The 23,701-nt window shown below is 41.5% G+C and overlaps 1 protein-coding gene across 1 annotated transcript; it reads left to right on the top strand.

Moving 5' to 3' along the window:
* kpnb3 (karyopherin (importin) beta 3) lies at window positions 1-22,060 on the top strand. The gene is made up of 26 exons (XM_084347639.1): window positions 1-168; window positions 2,989-3,069; window positions 4,382-4,574; window positions 4,714-4,816; window positions 4,944-5,040; window positions 5,370-5,474; window positions 7,311-7,433; window positions 7,546-7,666; window positions 7,780-7,867; window positions 8,373-8,479; window positions 8,655-8,779; window positions 9,943-10,032; window positions 14,876-15,049; window positions 15,157-15,375; window positions 15,476-15,559; window positions 15,646-15,778; window positions 16,102-16,223; window positions 16,415-16,511; window positions 16,997-17,169; window positions 17,288-17,399; window positions 17,670-17,725; window positions 17,843-17,965; window positions 18,881-19,100; window positions 19,200-19,428; window positions 19,524-19,665; window positions 20,939-22,060. The coding sequence occupies exons 1-26, from the start codon at window positions 91-93 to the stop codon at window positions 21,023-21,025; spliced, it is 3,282 nt and encodes a 1,093-aa protein (XP_084203765.1). The 5' UTR covers window positions 1-90; the 3' UTR covers window positions 21,026-22,060.
* The last annotated feature ends 1,641 nt before the right edge of the window (window positions 22,061-23,701 follow it).

Here is a 23,701-nt window from a genome sequence, read left to right as displayed (position 1 = left end):
GACGATAGCAGCAGTGTGTGACCAAAGCAGGGTCTGCCGGGTTCATTACGCCGCTTCTCCACCCGGCTTGTCTTTTTGGCTCTCACTGCAATGGCGGAACAACAGCAGTTCTACCTCTTGCTGGGAAACCTGATGAGCCCTGACAACAACGTCAGGAAACAATCAGAGGTGAGAGAAGAAAACGTAGCTGTTTATATGGGTGACAAGTTCGGTGAGTGTAGAGAGCTAGGCGGTCAGATTAGCGAAAGCTAACGGTTTAGCTAGCCAGATTGGCCGCGCGCGCAGGGAGCTTCACGTCAAGCCCTATAGCCCCACGTGCAATGTGAAGCCGACACCGAGCGCCAGTCGGCTAAGGCTAACTACCCACCACCATGTTGCGTAGTTATTCGAACAAAATGTTAGATCTCACTGATACGAGCCCAGTTGTGACATTGTGTGGTTGTACGCGTATGTATTTGTTTGTGTCGCGCTCAGTCGATTTGATTCAAAGTGAAACATTCCATTTGTTGGGAAACGATCCTTAATTGTCCAGCTGACAGTGTAGCTAGTCATTTAGCTAGTCGAGTACAGGAAGTAGCATGGAGCTACTGTTGCTGGTTTCATTAGCTAGCAATGAAGCTAGTGCTGAGCTGAGCGGGTTGCTAAAAGACGGAAAACCGGAATTCAGAAATGAAATACTGACATGCATATTACGTTATAGGTGCAACGATGAGCAACACAACGACAATGGGTTACGTTACAGATGGAGTTAGAGAGCTGGTTCATTCAGAGGGCGAGCCATGTTAGCCGTGCTCATACAATGGCCTTCAGTTATTGTATCGAAGTCTTTTTAACAGAACTGTTTTAAACCTGCTGCTGTCGCTCTTTTGGTTTAATGTCCATATAAAGCACATTATCTCAGTTCCAGCACGTCACTATAACAGGTCGTCTCAGGTCTCCCATCCCCTAGCACTGGATTAGTTCCCCTCGGAGGATTTGTTTGGACTCAGTCTATCTGGCCTATTCACTCCATGATTCCACCATGCGACTCTTGTCGCAGCAAATCATTGTTACCCCGGTTTACCTCTTTAGCACCTGACTTTTGGATGGGGTGATTGAAACTTATCACATACACCCCCCTCACTGGCAGTCAGCGTTTCTCTTTGTACAGTACAGACTGTTTGCCGCGATGCTAAGCTCAACGGGCTTCATCCTTTATTGAAACACTCCCTTTCTGTCTTGGCCACACAATAGGAATTGAGCCGTCTGTACAGAACTTTAAACCCATATTTTAACAGTTAGTCTGCAGCTTCTAAACAGTTGTCTAGATCCGCAGTCTACCCCATTCAAGCCATGAAGTACAATATTGTTGCACACTTTAAGTTGGGGAGTCGAGGTGCCATCTTTTTTTATTATGTATTGAGGTTGAAGTAGTTTTCTTCTCATTAATATGAGGGAGCTTTTGTTATTGCAAATGGAAATATTTTAGTGCTCAGTATGTTTGTTAAAAATGTCAAGTTGTCCATATATGCCGTTAAGTAATTGTGGCTGTTTAGAGTGTGCAGTGAAGTAATTGGTCATGAGTAAAAGCACTTATGTTAGTTGATATAAGGCAAAAGATGATACTGAGCCACTGGGAGCTAACAGCTGGTTTAGTAGGAAACTTCACCCTGAAAATGAAAATCCATCATGATCTAATCATAAAATGCTGATGAAAAGTTCAGTCCCCAGCTACTTCAGTTGTTTAGTAGAAAGCTGCAATGCTGTGAATCCCCAGAAATGTTTTGTAGACTATGAAACATCACCTGACTTTTCACTGGCATGGGGGTGAATAGATGATTGAATTTTCACTTTTGAGTGAACATTTCCTGTTATGGCAAGTTGTTTACATACACTGCAATAGTCGCTCACTTTAAACATGCAGTTTCTATTTTAAATTCATTTTGTCAATGATACTCCTCCCTGTTCTGGCTCTTTGTCATGCAAAGAAATCCAGTTATGGTCAGATAATGTTTCTCCATTTTGAAAGCTTATCACTCAGTGTGTCCCCTAGGATGGAGTTGTGGAGGTGTCACGCGTGCATATGGATGGGACAAAATATCGATTTAGCAATATATTGTGATGCTGACAGACTAGGACTTTGTTTGTTTGACCTCATGACCCACTGACATCATGGATCTAACGGCTAGCTAGCTGTCATTCATTCTTCCAGTTTTTCATCTAGATTAGGCTATCCTTTCCTACCATTAACTTGCATCAGCACACACTGTACATCAGATCAGCCAGGGTTGTTTTGTTAAGTCTACCCCTCTGGATCCCATGATGTGGGAAATACGTGATTGTTTTTCTTGAGTGATATGGTAAAATGTCATTATATACTATCAACTTTGTTTCCCATGTACATATTTTTTTTACCAGTGAATATCAGGCCTACAGGATAAAGGGATATTGGTACAGGCCTTTGAGGCTTATTTTATCCACAAGCAATAAACATTCAGTTAATAAAACAAGTTAGGGCTACAACGATTAAATGATTAGTTGTCAACTGTTAAAGTAAGTACTTTGATAATCGATTGAACTGTTTGAGTAATTGGTTAATAGGGTTGGGTTGTGGACAAAACAACAAGAACTTAATATTGGGCTTTGGGAAAAACTGATATTTTTCAGCATTTTCTGACATGTTGTCAACTTAACAACTAATTGAATAATCAAGGAAATAATTGTTAGTTGCTCCAAAACAAGTTTTTGAATAGCCACATCCATGTTGATACTTTATCAATAAAAATTAAATTAACAATTATTAACCCACTTGTCGCGTGTTTTAGTCTGAAATGTGCTATAGCATATGTGGAATTACAGGTATGTGCAAAATGCCATTACTTTGTGACTGCAACAAAGCGCAACACTGTTGCTGGTAGTCATGTTTCACAGGGCTAAAATTGTGAATCTGTAAGCAAGCACCACGTGGCATGTCTCATCCTCACCACTGTCCATTACTTTTCTTTGCAGGAGACCTATGACACTATCCCGGGTCAGAACAAGATCACATTCTTGCTGCAGGCCATCAGAGATGCAACTGCTGCAGAGGAGGTTTGTTCACTCAACACTGACATGTCTGTGTCCTGACACATTTTTAGGTCTTTCAGCTCGAGTTGGACGAAGTGTTATTTTATTTTTATTATTCAGTTTATCCCATTGTTCGGCTTCAGTGTTCTTTGTGTCTTCAAAACTGTTGTCAAGCATTATTAATTGTTTGAAATGTCTCAATATATAAGTTTAACAGAAACTGTATTATTCTTGGCCTTTGTATGATGCCTTGTTGTACTGTCGGAAGCATTCAAGTCTGATTTCACATCATGTCACCAATGAGAATCCCATCTGCATTACTTCAAGATCTTTGGAAAGGTGCCACTTTGATGGCATTTTAAGAATGTAGTCGGGGCCTCACCCACAGCCTGACTTGAAGGCTTGTTATGAATCACGATTTTGACATTTGGGCAGTCATGTTTACAGAGTCCACCAGCTGCTTGGTCCCTCTTGCTTCCTCTCGTTTCTTTACCTTGAGGCTGATATTTTTAGTGTCTTGAAATAAGAGCAGGCAGAGGTGCTTGGCCCAAGGAGAGTGACTCTGCCTTTCTGAGAGCTTCACATTTCGTCAGTGTTATGACCACTGACTCTAAACATTTCCCTTTTTAATCCACTAAATGTCTTGAACCTATTAATATCATTGTGGTATTTTAACTTCTAAACTACCAAAGCCATTTTGGTATCGGAACTAACAAAATTCCTCATATTGTCAAGTCCCATTGTTTCATGTTGGGTGATGCTGAGAATCATGGCATGTTGGAATAGGCCCTTGATAATGCAGCGTGCTACGAGTGACACACAAACAGCCAATAATTTAGCAGATAAATCCCACGTGTGCTCCCTCCTTGGTTCATTTAAACACCCAGTAACATTCATAGGTGCTACGAGTGACACGTAAACAACTAATTGCACCATCATCGTGTGACTGACAACAGTAGAGCAGAGCATGGAGTGAGGTGTTATTATGGATCCCACCGCAGTGACCAGCTGTACTCCACATGTAAAACTCACTCACAGTAGCACTGGTAATATCTGCCTTTCTTCTGGTCTGATTCAGTGGGTTATGATCCGTAGTTTCTCTGGTAAACACACCAAACTTATTAGCCTCTGTCCCTGTGTTCTTCCATTGACATAAAAATGATAACCTGTGTACCTTGATAAAGCGGTTAAAGCGTTTGTTTTTTTTTTAATGGGAGGGGTCATTAAAAATTATAAATAATTGTCTTTATTGGCCGATATAGAAATTCCTTACCGTGATAGATTTATCAACCATATTGCCAAGGCCGATGCTGAAGCCAGTGTTTTGTCCACTCAGGTCAAACAAATGGCAGCAGTGCTCCTGCGGCGGCTGTTGTCATCGTCCTTTGAGGAGATCTACCCAGGCCTGACCCTGGAGATGCAGACGGCCATCAAGACAGAGTTGCTGACCAGCATCCAACAGGAGAGCACGCCAAACATCCGCAAAAAGGTCTGCGACATCGCAGCTGAGCTCTCCCGCAACCTCATCGGTAATGCTGCTGTGGAAATGTGAAGCCAATATTATGTTTCCTCATGATTGTGTTGTGACAGAATTGTCAAATAGGGTAATCATTTCACTCACACTTACGTTGTTCAGATGAACATCTTTAAATGTGATGTCTCTCCTAGATGATGATGGGAACAATCAGTGGCCGGAGCTGCTCAAGTTTTTGTTTGACTCAGTCAATTCTGACAATGTCGGCCTGCGAGAAGCTGCTCTGCACATATTCTGGTGGGTTCACTTCATCCTAAAAAATGTATTTAGGCTATATACTGTAGTTCAATCATTTAAGTCAAACTAGTTTCAAGTTGAGATGAAAGACCTGGTGGCTAAAAGTTGCGTTTCTTGACCTCTGTAGGAATTTCCCAGGAATCTTTGGCAACCAGCAGCAGCATTATATGGAGGTTATCAAACGCATGTTGGTTCAGTGCATGCAGGACCAGGCAAACCCACAGGTAAGATCTCAAAACTTGATTTTGGCCATTTCGTGCAGGCAGCTGTGGCTCAGGGTCAGAGCCAGCATCTTTTTATCGGAAGGTCGCTGGTTCGATTCCCCTTGTCTGCATGTCAAAGTGTCCTTGGTCAAGATACTGAACTCCAAACTGCTCCTGATGTGCTGGTCGGCGCCTTGCATAGCAGCCACCGCCATCAGTGTATGAATGTATGAATTACTGTAAGTCACTTTGGACAAAAGTGTCTGCTAAATGCCCTAAATGTAATTTCATTTCCTGATTTTATGTTTGTTTCATTCATTTATATTAATTTCTGTCAAATTCTCCTTCAGATTCGTACCCTGGCCGCTCGGGCTGCAGCCTCCTTTGTTCTGTCAAATGAAAGCAACACAGCACTGCTGAAGCACTTTGCTGACCTGCTGCCAGGCATCCTGCAGGTGAGATAATATAACCCCTGTCTGACACGTGACCTTTGGCTTTCTTACATTGACCCTTGCGTTTATTCATTTTTGGTAGGGATGCAAAATATCAGTTATCGGTATCAGCTGAAATACACCAGTACCTGCTTCTCATGGCTGACTAGATAATCAATAATTTCACATTATTGTGTTTTTCAAAAGTTCCTAAGCTGGAGTTAATGCGTTATCGGACGATATTTATGGTGCATCACTCATTTTCAGGTTTCCAAATTTACACCTGGCCAAAGACTACAATGAAAACCAATGTCTTTTCTTGCGAATTCTGACATATTTACATTAATGTTCATTACTATTCACTGTCCCTTTTGAAAAAAACGGAGAAAATAAAAAACATACAGTGACCTTTCTATTCCTTATGGATGCTATCTGATGGTTTAAGGAAGAGCAGTGTTTGATTCCTGTATGTAATCCTTCTGTTCAAAGTAAGGACTGTGGTTCTTACATGCTGCTCGTTTACCTTTTACTGTGTCATGTTTTAGCATTACTTGTCTGGATATGCAGAGAGAAAACAGTTTAGTAGTATTAATTTTCTACCAACATGCTGTTTAGTTTACTAAAACAGTATGTTTATTTGTATGAAACAAAAGGTATGTGAACTGCAAACCATCTACATGGAAATATTACAAAAGAGATTAATTGATTCCTGAATCGATAATATAACAAGCGCTTAGCTTGCTAGCTCAATGCTAACACATAATGGGTATTCACATTAATGAGCTTACGGGGGGTTACCGTCGCAACCACGATAAATATATATTTACAAACGATACGTTCAATTCACATACATCGCATAAGGCATGTGTGTTTATATTTATAGGCATGTACAGCATTTCATATGCTCTGGAAACTAAATTATAACTGCTGAATTCACATTGCTAACTCAATCTGCTACTCTGTAGCTTCAACACTGACCAGCTACAGCAAGATCAAGGGTTCAAAATACAAACTTAAATTCCAAATCAGTTTAAAAATACAGCCACCACTAGTGGAGATGTTGTGTGCCAGGAGAGGGCAGCACATATACAGCTTGATGTTTTCTATTGTAATATAGAATAGTGTGTATAGTATAGTGCTGTAATATAGCACCAGGTTGATGAGCAGGAACAGCCGAATGTAGCAGGTCACTAAAGTATAGTAAAGTATATATTTTATTGTATTGTACATTTTAGTTTCCAGTTTTATGAGGTCTGGTACATGATTTTAAAGGACAGTTCTCAAGATAAATTTTATGTGAAAAATGTTTAAAGGCTCACATTTGTGCTGTGTCCAATTTTCAGGGCTCTATTAAGGCATAACATCTTTATTTATTTTATTAATGCAGTAGGAACGGCAAAATGTAGCAGTTTACTTCATAAAGTATTTTATGTACCAGATTTATATACAGTATTGCAAGATGCAACTGAAATAAAACCTAGAAAGTTTGATGTGTGATGTGCTTGTTACTGGCATGACTCGAGATATATTGACTCTAGAAGTAAATAATTTAACTTGTTAGAACTGAAATGACAAATTCCAAGTATTGGTTCAAATGTGAATGGCACCAAACCATAATCCTCAGTAAGCTCTACTGTAGCAGTGTTTAGTGAGTATTTTCCTGTCAGTGGTGGTAGAGATGGAGGTTAAGCTCTCAGAAAACCTAGCCTTATGTATTCAAAAGTTTTTCTCACTTTTTTCCCCCCCTGTTGTACCGACAATCTTACCGATAGTGACCCCTGTACCAAGGTACGTACCGGATCGTGACTTCTGTGTCCTGTTACACCCCTACTGACCCCAGCTCCTGCTGTTTTTAATCAGGCAGTGAACGAGTCGTGCTACCAGGGAGATGACTCTGTACTGAAGTCCTTGGTGGAAATTGCAGACACTGCACCCAAATACCTGAGGCCCAACCTGGAGGCCACTCTGCAGCTCTGTCTGAAAGTGAGTCAACAGCAAATTAAATTTGCTTTAGATGCATATCTGTAGAATTTAATAAAAAAAAGGTTTCAGTTTGACTGTAAGCCCCTGTTTGTAAAATGTTATGTCTCTTTAGCTGTGTGCTGACACCAACCTGACAAACATGCAGAGGCAATTGGCACTGGAGGTCATTGTCACCTTATCAGAGACTGCAGCAGCCATGCTGCGAAAACACACAGCCATCGTGGCTCAGAGTGGTGAGAATTTGGTCCACCATCAATTTACCAAACTTTGTTGCTCTGAATTTTGGCCACCCACAGCAGTTGGGTGAAATGGTTTAGACAATGTTATTTGTTTGTGTTGTTTTTAGTGCCCCAGATGCTAGCTATGATGGTGGACCTGGAGGACGATGATGAGTGGGCCATGGCTGATGAACTGGAGGATGATGACTTTGACAGGTAAGGCCTGTTGTTACACCAAGAATCCACAGTACCGTCCTCACCACTGACTGGTCAGGCAGAAATGTCCAACTGTGTGTCGTGGAGGGTTACTTTCCTGCAAAAGACCTCAGGGCTGATTAGTTGCTGTGTCTACAAAAATGTTTTGGTTTATCCTCATGGTTTCGGAGAAAACCTTTCATGTTCTAAAGAGCCTCTGTAAGAGTTGTATCTTTTGGCAGATGTCTAATAAATAAAAAAAAAAAAAAATGCTGCATATATATATTTAAGTTGCCTTGGCAACATCTTCGAGGTCCCACACTATTAGATTATTCAATAGGCTATTAATGAATTCATATATTTGGTTCCCACCAGACATTTTGGCCCTTGATATATTTATCTGCTTGACAGCTGATACTGGCAAAAAAAAGCTGGCACATGCCGGCTAATGTTAACCCTGGTTTGGAAAATGTGTTCATACACTTGTTGTTTTGTGTTGAGTGCTTTGTTCCTTGTCACCCTCCAGTAATGCTGTTGCTGGTGAGAGCGCTCTCGACCGAATCGCCTGTGGTCTGGGAGGAAAGATCATTTTGCCCATGATCAAACAGCACATCATGCAGATGCTGCAGAACCGTAAGTAAACCATTAAGTGAAGATATGGAGTAATCTTAACAGTAAATATTATGTTTACTTTTAATTTCATTGCTTTGTTTTCAAACTAAGGAAACAAATGGCTGAAAGTCGTTAAACCTTTCAGTTAGACTGTTACTTGTGTAACATGAAATTAACCCAGTGTGTTTGTCACTAGCTGACTGGAAGTACCGCCATGCTGGGTTGATGGCGCTGTCAGCCATTGGTGAGGGCTGCCACCAGCAGATGGAGGCCATCCTCCAAGAGATCGTCAGCTTTGTCCTACTTTTCTGCTCTGACCCAGTAAGAACCACACAACCTGGAACTTGATTAGAGAGCAAAATGTGATGGATGGAGCTTTCTTTTGTTTGAAATCTTCACTTATTGGTTACTAATGAACACATCAGATTATGGCTGGGTATTGGCAAGGACTTCATGATATCATATGGGTCATGATACATTGCAATACTCCACATAGTTCAGTGAAAATGTAAACAGAGCTGAAATACAAGTTGCTGTGTACAATCTGGGTAGTCTTGGTACATCACATTATATTGATAATTCAGCGGACAAATTGATTCCTAACAATTAAATTCAATTTATTTGAACGGTATTGGCATATTTGCACAGTTGCACACTGTTACCGAACACACTGATGTAGCTACCATGGGGTGGTTCCTCATATGGGCAATATGGGCAGCTGCCCAGGGTGGCTTTTGTGGAGGGGCGGCACGAGCGCCCGCAGAAACCGGCTCTGGAAATGTGTGCACCACAGCAGCCAAAGGACAGTTCAGTATAACGATAAGCAAGAATAATAGTAAAAAATAAACAATATAATAAAAAGGTAAGAAGAGCTAGAGCAGAAATAGAATTGTATAAACATAATATGTACAAATAAACAGTGTAATTATAAACAGTGTGGGCAGTGTATTGTTAATAAATAATGAGGTGGCGCTGAAGGCGAGGTTCGCCTAGGGCATCATGCAAGCTAGGACCGCCACTGGTAACTACCATAACAATTTAAGTGCACCCTTGTACTTTAAACTGACACACTGAAACAGTGGACACACTGAAATTGAAAAAAATAACATTAAAATAAAGTCTAGATGCTGTATTGTAGGCAACTGGACTTGTTTCAGTTTTCTTGAAGGCATTGCACCTCTCATCCAAGAGGCTTCTTCAGTTCTAACTAACTGGAGGTGGAGATTGCAGTAGGAGGAGCAACTAGCCATACTGCAACATCTACAGGAGCGGAGGTTGTAGGCTATTGACAACCTGTTTGAAACATGAATAATTTCTTAAAAGTATGATTTTTGGAGCTGGATATTGATGCATTGCATGCATTATATTGCAAAAATATACAATGTGATATATCGCCGTATCAATTTTATTATTTTTTTTGCACAGCCCTTCATCAGATTCTGTATTGCATTGTGATTGAGTCTGGCTTGGTTTTCTCACCTCAGCACCCAAGGGTACGCTATGCTGCCTGCAACGCTATTGGACAAATGGCCACAGACTTCGCCCCAACCTTCCAAAAGAAATTCCACGATAAGGTAACTACACTGATATGTACAGCTTCGAACAATTTAACATTTCCCAGTGTTTACACAATCACATCATGTAGATGATCAGATTTCTAAATATGGTTGTTCAAAAATTATCTTCGCTTGAGTGTAAAAATTGCACTCTGCAGCCCCCAGTCAATGTAGACATTTTCATAAACGATTTCCTTGTATATTTACAGTAAGTTACTGGCAGCACGGTTGCCAGCAAGTTGCTGTATTTTGCTTTACAATAAACTACTGTAATTGTACTGTAATGAAATTTACAGTATATAGGTCAATACTGTATTACTACAAAACAGTATTTTTACTGTATATTGTAATTTGGTCTATTTGTACAGTATTTTATTATATTGTACTGTAATATCTGCAGTTATATAAATATTGATATCGCTGTTATTTATTACTAATTATAATAATTACTTATTATTATTATTATTATTATTATTAACAATGATAATATATATTTTAATTATATAATAATCTCAAATGTTACTAACATTGTAATATTATACTTCAGAATAACATTACAAATCAAAAGGCAACCAAACAATGTTCTTAATAAAAATATTTTTATTTAATCAATACAACTTTTCAAAACATTTTTAAAAGAGAGAACAGTACAAGTCCAATTGATTTCCTCCAACTTTTTTACTCATTCATTCATTCATTCTTCAAATAACTTCTACATTTTAAAACGTACGTAGTTTTTTGATTACGTCAACCAAGAAAAAACACAGGCATGAAAACTTTTTTAATGCCCTAGGACAGGACTGGTTGAGCAGAAACGGATCACAAGAATAAAGCTTAAACAAAAACATGCCAACATCCAACAGGCCCTCAGTTTGAAGTCCTCCATTCAAACTCCATCAAGGACCGAATGAAGCTGTTGACATGCGGGTTGATGGCCATCACCTTCCTCCGCACCGCCCTCCCAGTCTTCTTGCTCACTCCCTGTCTGGCAGAGCATTTCTTGCCACTCTCAGGGTTGATCTTGACCAGAAACCTGTAAGCAATATCATACCAGTCAATAAATATGTTTATAAAGAAGACTAATGCACTCAACCCAGTCCTCAAATTCCTCCTGTCCTGCAACTTTTAGCTCCAACTCTACTGTTGCACACCTGATTTAATTATAATACAGAAGTGTAACGCAGAAAGAAATTCACTTGCCTCTGAACAAACTCCAGTGTACATGCAGCAGCCTCCTGGTACTCCACATTGAAGGCGTAGTAGCTTGCAAATAGCACAGCGAAGACATCGACAAAGTTATCACTGTCCAGCGTCATGATGACACTTCCTTCAATGGACAGCATCCACCTGGATGCTGTCATGATTGAATGTCCTGAAAATGAAAGGACAAATTGTTACTGACTTACCTACAAAAAGACTTGAAAAGACGAAACGACTAACGTTATGGTCACCAGGGATAAGACGTTCAAAACTGGTTCAAAACTGAAAGTTTTATCACCGACTTTTTGAAGATGTTGATTAAAGGTTCACATTCAAACCACATTTCATCGGCATTACGTCTTCGTGTAGAACACATTTCGCCTACCAGTGCAATATGACTTTGTAGAAAAACCCTCACAGTAAAGCCTGATTTATGCTTATGCGTCGCGGCGACGGCGTAGCTACGTCGTCGGCGCAGACCCCTACGTGGACCCTACACCGTAGCCTGACGTGCGCCTCCAAAAAATCCTGACTACCCGTCACGTCGACGCGTCGAGACGCGAACGGCAAGGACTGTGATTGGTCCGCTCAGAACGTCATTTCCGGCGGTTGCTTTTCCGGTCAACAGCATAACAACACCAACGCGTTCCCTCAACGCAGAACTTCGAATGCTCAATGACGGCGTAGGGTCGACGACGTAGCTACACCGTCGCCGCGACGCAGAAGCATAAACTAGGCTTAACGTTAATCAATGCCGTCTCTCTTTCTACAATTTAACAAATAATCAAAATGATTAAACAAATTTGTGTTTTGTGACACGTTGATGTTGTAACCGATCTCATAACACCTAGTTTTCAACTAGAAATCAACGTTGAAATCCCGGTTGGTGCTCACTGGGTTAGTTGGCTAACGTTAGCTAACGTTAACATTGCAGTCTCATCCCACACTAAAAAAACGATGTTGCGGTACACTAGAGCGTAAAATCCTAAAACCTCATGATAAAGGTTTGCATGAAAAACATAAAATAAACCGAACTTACCGAACTTTCAGCAATCCACCGTGTAGCACTTCTCCTTCTCCAGTATCTGCTGGTGATCACGAGCTGTGTGTGTTCCTTGTGATGTGACGTCGGTTGCTGCACTTTCGCTATTTACAGTAATCCTGTATTATTGCCCTGGCATATTACAGCCAGGTTACAGCAAGGTTACAGCAAGCCTAAAATATACTGTAATATATTCCCGCTTAATCAAAATGACCCAGAATGCAATATAAACTGAGGTATTTTACTGTAATGAAGAAATGTGGTATTGTACTGTTTTTTACAGTACTGTGCTGCTAAATCTACAGCGACATCTAAGATTTGCTGAAGCATTTAGATATAATTAATTTATTGCAAATTTGAAATTAAAATGGTTTGTAACTTGGTTAAGCCACTTTTTTAGCGGTGATTTTTGGATAGTACTGGATCAAGACAAGCACATCACTGGTTTGAGACGCACCTTCAAGCTGGTAGCCTAGTTGTGGTGGAAATGTAAATCCCGGAGGGCCTGGGCTGCATGCCAAACGTAGTAGAGAAAGGCCGGCACATGTAATGGGAAAAAGGCATTACAGTATTCACTGACTTAATTTACTATGACTTTGCAGATGTAATGCAATGCATGTTTAACCACCTGCGTTTAGGGCATGTCCAACTCCCTTTGGCTCATTTAATGGCGATAATCTGGGTGCAAAGTAAGGCACATGGTGCAAAGGGGTTGTATTTAGATTCATTCAGTCATTCCTATGTTTTGGGTGTAACCTAAAATAAAACGAGTGTTGTCTCTCACTCCTTTTGAGAGCCAGGTGTGCCAGGACCTGGAGCATTGCTATTAACAGTGGAACTCCTCTTCACTAAGGAACAGATGTGTGGTCCGTGTTTGCCGCACCCTGCCCTTTCATCTGCTCCATCAGCAACTCTGTCAGAATAAATATGAAAAAATACACTGATATTTAACTGCACGTCCCTCTTTGTAATAGAAATGCATCTTTGATTGTTCAACCCCTGACTCACCAAAAGGATCAGTTAGGATTTCTACATTACAGTAACAATGACTACAGTTAAGCATGTAGCTACATGTACATGGTTGTAAACAATACCGCTGATGACTGACGTGACGTTATGGTCTATCATTGTAATATTCTATTAATGAAGGAAAATGTTTAGCCTTGCGAGAAAACCTTAAATCCAGCAACTAACGAGCATCTGTTGGGGTTAACTGTTAGCTAGCCCAACTAGCTGTTAGCATAAAAACAGCATATCATCATCCTAACCTGGTATCCCAAGCTCCAAAGTGATGTATCTCCAGTCATTGTTTCTCCTCTTCCTCCATCTTTGTTTTGGCTGTCCTTTCAACATGATGTTGTGAAAGAAAGGTTGTAGCTAGTTCTGTGTAGCTGATTGGCGTGTTTCAGTTACATGACAGGGTTTCCCCCAGAAAACTTGCTAAGCCCGGCGGTAGGGTGGCCCACCGGTGCCCAAGCGTGTTCTATTGTGTCAGGGGCCTGACCCTGACCATTGACTGATGGCAGGGCCCTATAGGTAACGGATTCATTAATGGAGTAGTAGAATTTAGAAGGAGTGATTCCATAAGGCTTTAAGATAAATGTTAAAAGTTGACTGGAAATTTGAAAATATTATCATTATCATGTGTTATTATAAGACATTTATGTAACACCAGGTCTTACAGATTGCGCTCTTGAAATGCTGTTCAAACAACCAAAAAAATAAATAAATAATAATAAAAATATAATTTAGATAAATAACATCAACTGTCTGCACTAAAAACTAAAAATCAACTGCCTGGTGTCTCCAGAGAGATTTTTTTCCTCAGAGATTTTTACAATCTGGAGTCACGTGAACATGACCACGCGTCTGTTTCCGGTCAGTCGTCATGGAAACGTGACAATCACGGATCTACCAAAGATACTCTGTAATCTACTGTTTGGACCAGAGAAAACAAACGTGTGTAAAAGCGAACCGTACGAGCTGAAAAATGAAACACTGGGTCATTTTCACATCTGGTGAAAGCAGCTTGGCTCACAGAAGTCCGGAGCTCTGACGCTGCAGGGGACGATGTGCTAACAGCTAACAGCTACTAGCCGCTGCAGCAGCTGGCTGAGCCTCTAGAGCCGCGGCTCGGCTCGGCTCATGTTAACCGCTACGAGGTCGACGTCAGCCTGGTGCGTTCCTCTTGGTCAGCTGGTGAAGCAGCGGTCTGATGAGCATGATGTCCGTGACATGTCCTTTTATGCGCGACGAAGTTGTGACGTTGTCAGGTGATGAAAAAGACACCTGATCACGTGTTGATGGAGCGCAAAAACTGATTTCAAGAAAATAAATAAACGATGCTTAGCCTGGCGGGGGTGCAAGTAAGACCTGGCGGCCCGCCAGGCTTATAATACACTGGGGGAAACCCTGCATGACCTATGGTGCGCTTGCTGCATTCAAAGAAGTTGGGTTTTTTTAATCTTGGCGCACTGTGGGCAGGCTTGTCACCACACATTTGCACCGCAACTGTTCCTTTCTACCTCTAGTGCGCTGCATGCCTCCATTTAAATGAATGCAAACACACTAAACGTGCAGCATGTGAAGAAGACTCTAACCCTGCCTCCACCCCACTAGGTGATTTCAGCCCTGCTTCACACCATGGAGGATCAGAGTAATCCTCGAGTGCAGGCGCACGCTGCTGCTGCCCTCATCAACTTTACAGAGGACTGTCCGAAATCACTGCTGATCCCTTATCTGGACAACTTGGTGCAGCACCTTCATGTCATCATGGTAGCAAAGCTGCAAGAGGTACAAATTAATCCTGAAGTGTTGTTTTCTGTTTATTGCCATGTAGTTCAGGAAGTCTATGGGCTGTCATGAGTCTTAAGTGTGTGTGCACTCTTCTCTCCTTCCAGTTGATCCAGAAGGGCACCAAACTGGTCCTGGAGCAGGTGGTGACGTCCATTGCCTCGGTGGCAGACACAGCTGAGGAGAAGTTTGTGCCATACTACGACCTCTTCATGCCCTCCCTCAAACACATTGTGGAGAATGCCGTGCAGAAAGAGCTCCGGCTGCTGCGTGGAAAGACCATTGAGTGCATCAGCCTCATCGGCTTGGCTGTGGGCAAGGAGAAGGTACATTTGCATAGGATGGGGTTAGACTATCCACTGAGCTCTGCCTATTTTACTGCATATATAGTCTTCAAATGTCTTCATATCTGTTTTTCTGTTCTAGTTCATGCCAGATGCCTCTGCAGTCATGCAGTTGCTCCTTAAAACTCAAACAGACTTCAATGACCTGGAAGATGACGATCCTCAGGTAGGAACACTTAAACATAAAATTGATCATCCAGTTTTCTTGATATTACCATTGCTGCATCGTCATCATGTTTGTTTTTGGTTAAGATCTCATACATGATCTCAGCCTGGGCCAGAATGTGCAAGATCCTGGGGAAGGAGTTTCAACAGTACCTGCCTGTGGTTATGGGTCCACTGATGAAGACGGCCTCTATCAAGCCAGAGGTTGCCCTGCTTGACAGTAAGTAACACAGCAGTCAGTAAAATCCTAAATTAACAGGTTTTCAAGGTTATAATGTGCAAATTTTCCGTCATGTAAACTGAAAATCTTTAGGTATTTGAAATAAAGCAATCCTGTCATCATATTTGTTTGTCTCCTGGCCTCAAAAATGGCAAGAAATGACTAAGCACGATCAAAACATACGATGTTAATAGACCATTTTAAAGCGGTTTAAAGGAATTCTGAGTGAAAAATATTTTAGGAATCATTACTTTGGCAAGCTGTCAGAATCAAAGTAATAAATGGGAAACAATGTATTTATGAAAGTGTCTCTTGTCTTGTAGCCCAGGACATGGAGAACATATCAGAGGATGATGGCTGGGAGTTTGTCAACCTGGGAGACCAGCAGAGTTTTGGTATAAAGACGGCCGGTCTGGAAGAGAAAGCCACTGCCTGCCAGATGCTGGTGAGGGACCAACAGGAGACATAAAAATGTCTTACAAAACTGTCTGAATCCTGAGGGTGTCAGAAGAATGGCTTTTATGTCAGAGCTACCACCTGTTGCTCTATCAAATCTATCTATTCGTAGGCTATTGATGTTATTGCTGGTGTGTTTGAACCATGTTAGTGAGACTGAGACATTGTGTGTTGTTGCAGGTGTGTTATGCCAAAGAGCTGAAGGAAGGTTTTGTCGAATACACGGAGCAGGTGGTGAAGCTGATGGTTCCTCTACTGAAGTTTTACTTCCATGATGATATCCTTTTGTTTAGCCTTGGCCATACTACACAACTTCAGACGTCATCAGATCGCTGTACACTGCACAACTTTCTGTCTTGTAAATAGGAGTCGTGCTTTGTACATGACATGACTGATCGGTGCCTGGGGTCAAAAATGACAAGATTATGCATGTGGACCATGACATGGGAATGGCGTGGTCCAAGTTGTTTGCGTGCTGATTTGTACTGAAAAAAATTAAGTGTGTGTCATCCCCCCTCTCTGCCATCCATTACTGTTGCTCTCCAGCTGTCCTGTCAAATAGTCATGAAAGGCCAACAGAATAATTACGAAGCAAAAAAAATGGCTATCTATGGAGGAAAAACCCTAAGCACACTTGTTAAAGTAATGAGAGGTGTCTTTTGCTCTCTGCGTGCAGTTGAATAGATTTTAGCAGTCAGTCCTGGGAGAAGATAGGACCTCAGGACTTGATGATGGTGTTTGATATTTCCTTAACTGGCTCACGTGTGCGGGTGGCAGCCGCTGAGTCCATGCCCCTGCTGCTGGAGTGTGCACGGGTTCGAGGCCCAGAGTACCTCACCCAGATGTGGCACTTCATGTGTGACGCTCTAATCAAGTCCATTGGCACTGAGCCAGACTCGGACGTCCTGTCGGAGATCATGCACTCTTTTGCCAAGGTAACTGTTTTTTTCCGTTGCTTGTTAGCATTACCATTGTCATTGAATATTTGAATATATTTAAGGTCATTTAGAAACTGGGTCTGGGACTCATGGGACTTTGTCTTTCCTGTTTAAGTGCATTGAGTTGATGGGAGATGGCTGTCTGAGCAACGAACATTTTGAAGAGCTGGGTGGCATTTTAAAGGGAAAACTGGAGGAGCATTTTAAGAACCAGGAGCTCAGACAGGGTGAGTCTTTGATACCAATTTCCTTTAAAAAAAACAAAACTCAATTCTCCTTTGATTTAAACCAGGGTGCTCTTCTCACAAGAATCCAGCTGACAGTCAGTCATCCCAAACTCTTAAAGATTTGAATGGTCATCAGTAATAAATCTGTCCTCACACCTCATTCCTAACATTCTCTTCCCAATGCCCGCATGCGTTTCTTTGCATTACTTGAGGTTGACGGGCTCAGTTAATACAAGGAAGTGACTGTGGACACTTGTTTGTCTTTCACAGCTAAGAGACAGGATGAAGACTATGATGAGCAGGTGGAGGAAACATTACAAGATGAGGTAAATATCTTTACCTCAGTAGAAGAGCTTGATCTAAAAACTCAAATTATGTTGGCCCATGAATGTTGAGGCACAATTTTTTTGAAAAATACAATATGGCCCACTTTCATCCTACAGGATGAGAACGACGTGTACATCCTGACCAAAGTGTCGGACATCTTGCACTCTGTGTTCAGTAGTTACAAAGAGAAGGTGCTGCCATGGTTTGAACAGCTGCTGCAGTTAATTGTTCAGCTAATAGTAAGTACTTTGTTTTTTTTCACATCAGTCTTATTATACACTTTCTCTGTATTTTCACTAAAAGTCAAAGGAAAAAAATGTGAACTCACTAAAAGACCATTAGATGGTGTTAGTCATAATACTGATTATTCAATACACATTACATCACATATCCGGGAGCTTTAGAAACACATCTCACTCAGAAGACTGTATATTCTATAATAGGAAACCTTGGGTTTTCACCAGTAGCAACTTAACACAACTTCTGAAAGAACTGAGAGTAAACACGAGTTACCAGCTACAAGCCAGGCTGAAGTATAGGCACTGGTTAACAAGGTATCAGCTAATATCAGTTTTAATATAACAAATTTTGATAACCCTCTATCATTGTGGAGTGTGAAGTAGTTTGCGTTTGGTCACTACTTGAATGGGAACATTTTGAACAGGCACTGCACTAGTAATACACAAAAAAGCATTCCATCCTCATTTGAGAAGCTGGAAACAGAATTATTTTATCATCAAAATAGTTGCTGAAAACTATTAATCAATTCAAAATAGTTGCTATTAGTCAGTGAGTAATTTTGTAAAAAAAAAAAGATTCCATCTTGCGATTATATTCTGGTTTCTTTCTTCCTCTAACAGTAAACTGAATATGTTTGGGTTGTGGACAAAACAAGACATTTGAAGTATTTGTTGGAAAATCGTGAAAATGTCAATTGGTGGGTCCCGAAACCTGACCTTTTTATAGACCCAATAACTAATCAATGAATCAAGAAAGTAATCAACAGATTAATTGACAATGGAAAATGTAAGAACTGCCACTAATGATTAGTCTATTCATTGGCTAATTGTAAAGTTTTTCTGAATAATGAAGGGGCTGTTGGATTTTCATGCATGTCACATATTGAGGTTCACAGTAACTAATCTTGTCTGTAGTGTCCCAACAGGCCGTGGGCTGACAGACAGTGGGGTCTCTGCATCTTTGACGATGTCGTAGAGCACTGCAGCCCCTTGTCTTTTAAATACGCCGAGTACTTCCTTCGACCAATGGTGCAGTCACTTGGCGACTCGAGCCCTGAGGTTCGGCAGGCAGCCGCCTATGGTGTTGGTGTCATGGCTCAGTATGGAGGAGAGAACTACCGCCCATTCTGTACAGGTATGGCGTGGCATTGGCCTTTACTGGAGATGCAGATGTTGTTGCAGTTCATTGTCTTGGGTTAACTGGATGATGTCTTTGGCTGTTTCTTTGGTCCAGAGGCCATCCCCCTGCTGGTTAGAGTCATTCAAGCAGCCGACTCGCGCTCCAAGGAAAACGTCAATGCTACAGAAAACTGCATCTCTGCAGTTGGAAAGGTCATGAGGTTTAGGCCAGAGTGTGTTAATGTCAACGAGATCCTTCCCCATTGGCTGAGCTGGCTACCACTCAACGAGGACAAAGAGGAGGCTGTCCACACATTTGACTTCCTGTGTGACCTCATTGAAAGGTACATCCACCTTATTTGCCCCCTTATTTGTTGAGGTGGAGATGCCTCTTATAAACTAGAGGATGACCAAACTGCTGTCTGTTTTTTCTCCACAGCAACAACCCCATTGTCCTCGGACCAGACAACTCCAACCTGCCTAAAATTTTCCTCATCATCGCAGATGGAGTTGCAAATGAATCAGTCAAGAGTGAAGATGCTTGCAGCAAACGGCTGGCAAATGTCATCCGTCAAGTACAGGTGAGCCATCAATGTCATTGTGCCATGAAACTACATCTGGATTTGGGGTTGTGCCAATTTAAAAAAAATAAGATGGAAAAAATTGCTACGAGTTGAAGATGGGTTATATTGAATTTCATCACTAGCTGCTGCACGTGACCCAGCAGCAGCATATCACCAGAGTAACCGCTAAGTGCTTCTAACTCTAGCTGCCATTAGCTAGCTCAGAGCATTGGGGCAGTTTTAGTGTTCACACAGTTAACAGGCCAGGGCTAGTTAGTTCTTCACATTCTGTTGATGGGTTTATTTAACATCTGAATGTTTCTAACTAAAAGTCTTACATATTGCACATTTTTAAATGGGTTACAAACTTGAAATGGCAGTTTTGGACAGAGGAAAGGGGATAGCCTCATCAGTTTGAATAACAACTGGGACTGTATGACACAAGATTTAAAGGTCCAATATACAACATTTAGCCTCACTAGCTGTCAGGAAACAGTTATTTGCTATGTAAAGATACAGTTTAGTAAAGATGTCCTGAGCAGAGAGTGATGTCACACGCTCTCTGTTTATTATTATTATTATTATTATTATTATTGAGCTTCTCTGGTTTTTTGTTTTGGATAGCCAGTCTGGCCACGCAAGAGTCAGACAGTGAGCAGGGTTGTGTATGGTCTGACTTTTAGGGACAAATACCAGGGTCAAGACTGCATTTGCATGAAAATATGTTGAACCTTCAACTCTTCAAAAGTAGCCCAATTCTGCAGGAAAACCGCAGAAGTCCTCAGGGGAAGACCGCAAACTTGGGCTACTAAGTATTTTAATGCCAATGCAGACTTGACTCTGGTGTTGTCCCCAAAAGTGGCATAAGTCAGAACACACATGCACTAGACGTGCCTTTGCTCTCCACCTGCCTCTTATTCCCAACTCTGCTAGTTTTTGAAGCAAATAATAGCCAAAATGGGCTTCCTCTCGCTTGCCTCATGTTTTTACATTGTCACTTAACATGGTCCACAAAAGGGTCATTCTATTGTTATTCCTATGTTGAGGGGACACTACCTCCGCCGTTCCCAGCAGTACAGAGGAGGAAAGGGTGGGGCGTGTGGGGGATGACAAATTGCAAGTCGTCTTTGCTTTTAAAGCCATGTTCAGACCAAAGATGAGACAGAAGCAAGAACCATGTTTGCATTGTGTTTTAGAATAGAAAATACATTTCTGTTGAGTGGCCTGCCATAAATCAGTCTCCAACTGTATGAAGTTGTTTAGAGGTTTACCCTTTTTGTCTTGTCCCTAGGTGTCAGCAGGATTATGGACACAGTGTGTATCAACACTGAATGAGACGCAGCAGAAAGCCATACAGGACCTACTTAATACTGCCTGAGCCTCGGCCCCATCACCTCCCCACTCTATTAAAAGCCCATGAAGAAAAGTTGAGTTCCTGGATCTCCTCCATACACTCCCTCTTCTTCTTCCTGCTCTGATTTGTAGTGTGTAAGGACGCCGGCTTCACCCCCACCACCACCACCCCCCACCACCCTACTATTATATAAGTCCACTTGTATTCAGCTGACTGGGGGAGCAGGTTGGATATTTATGACAATGGAGGACATTGGCCATCCACCTCAAAGACTTAACCCTGTATCCAAGGAAATGGGAATGAGAGTAAAGTGTCAGTCATCCCCATCTTCTCACAGTTCCATGTCCTTTATCTGGATGTCTTGTTTCCAACCATTCCCTGATGTTTGACTTCGCATCCAGAGGGACTCATTCTCCTAGTCGCCCAACGCAAACTCATTGGACAGTCAGGCTCAAAGGGCCATCATGTGGGTAATGGGGACAGGACATTCTAATGGACTGAGCAATTGAGTGAGGTGGAAATGCACACTGGGTGATCGCTGCCCGTCTCCTGTGAATTTTTTTTTTTTTTTATAAATATATTTTTACTTTTTTTCTTTTCTCGTTCAGTGTTCCCAGTGTTACCTGGGGGGAATTGGCCTCTGTCTGACTCAGAGGGTATGTTTCAAAAGGAATGGCATGTTAAGTGGCTAACTCTAGAAAATATAGATAGCTAGTAAATTTACATCTTTGTTGTCTACGAGAGTTGACATTGATTTAAGCAGCTTTCCTCCATAGCCTTCCAGATAGCTGTTGAAAGGAAATGAAATGTTTGCTGAACGGTTCTTAGCCCTGAAGGTAGCAGTGTAAGGGGCTCTCAGAAAAGAGCAATAATCTGTAGTTGGTCATGGCCATATAGTGAGTGACACGTTGAAGAAAGAACTGTTGAGGGAAGTGAATTGTAGAGTATTTGTAAAGTGCGTGCTACCATACTCTTAACTTTCTGGTTTTGACCCTTTGCAGTCCTGCAGGTATGTGATGGAATTCCAGAAACTACCAACAATAAAATTCCATTTGAGAATTCTGAGAAACAATTTTTTTCATTTGAATTACTAACCAAAAGGTATAGCTGTTGTTTTGCACAGGAGTTGGATTAAAAGATTAATGCTCTCTCATCTGTTATTTATCAAGCTAGACTCAAGAGACTGTTGTCTTACCATAAAGAGTTAAAGAATTGGGGGGGAAACGAAGAGTCTGGATCTTTCTAAACGTCAAAAATGTGTCCAGCAGAGTTGAAATGATCAATCGAGTGTTGATGCAAAGAAAATTAATTGCAAACTATTTTGATGATTGATTAATCTTTTAAAACAAACAAAAAAAGACCAAAAGGAAAAATGTCAAACTTATGCTAGTCTTGGCTCTTAAATGGAGGATTTTCTGCTTGCCTTTGTCATTTATGATAGTAAATGAAGAGTCTTTGGGTTATGGACTGTTTGTAAGACAAGAGAAGCAATTTGAAGATGTCACTTTGGGCTCTGGGACACTGTGATGCGCATTTTTTACAATAGACTTCTAGGTGCAGGCTTTTAAACTGCGTGGGAGTGTCCTTACAGAGTCACAGAGGGCCACTTATGGGTCGTTGACTTGACCGGCCTTCATATGGGTTGCTAAGGCTAGGTGAGCCCAGTTGTGAATGGTGGTTAAGCTGTCTGGGGAGAGAACTCGGTACTGCACTGTAGATGGGTGATAAGTAGGCACAAATGTGGTCTGGGGTTAAGTTGGTTCTGCTGGACAGAGTGCTGTCCTGTAGCAGGCGTTTCTTCACCCTCTTATTTGCTTCTTGAGAGGGAATGCATGTAAAAAGGGACGCAACATCAAAAGATACCATTGTTTCATCTGGGTCCAGTGTTATTTCTCTCACCTTGTTGGTGAAATCCTGTGAGTTTTTGATGTGGTGTTGAGTGTTTCGATTTAAGATGGTGAAGAAACGCCTGCTACAGTACTGTCCAGCAGAACCAACTTCACTCCCAACCACATTTGAGCCTTACTTGACCTCTGTCTGAAGACCACCTACTTCCAGTACAATGAAGGTTTCTACAGACGGGGACAACAGTGAGCCCATGGTACAGCCGTGCTAATAGTGGCCAACCTCTACATGGATGCTCAATAAACATCATATCCCTGTTCACTTTAAACCTACCAACACACTGAGGCAGAAACTTGTCCACCCTAAGGACAAAACACCCAGGCATAAACAGAGTAATGTAGTTTATGCTGTTCAGATTTGTACATTGGGGAGACAAAACAACCTCTCCATTAAAGAATGGTACAACACAGGAGGGCCAACTCTTCAGATCAAGACTCTGCTGTCCACTTACATCTGAAGGAGGAAAATCATTCCTTTGAGGACAACAATGTAAACATCTTGTCCAAAGAAGTCATTCCGGTTTGATATAGATGGATTCTTTTACGCCTCCTTCAAACCATCAGTCTTTGAACAGAGGAGGTGACCTACGACATTACTTATCACCCACCTACAATGCAGTACTGTGTTCCCTCCCTGGCACTAGCAAACCACATGTAATCCAAAACTGTAGCCTGGTATCACTTGACATTTTAAATGACCAATATCTGCTTAACCATAATTTAAAATCACCAGATTTAGGATCTGCATCATGTTGTACACACATTGTTCATCAATTTCTCTGGGAATAAGGCATGG

The sequence above is a fragment of the Pagrus pagrus genome, assembly GCF_965226575.1.
Source record: "Pagrus pagrus genome assembly, chromosome: 24".
Lineage (NCBI taxonomy): Eukaryota > Metazoa > Chordata > Actinopteri > Spariformes > Sparidae > Pagrus > Pagrus pagrus.
The sequence above is the reverse complement of the archived record's forward strand: the minus strand, read 5'-3'. Positions and strand labels throughout refer to the sequence as shown.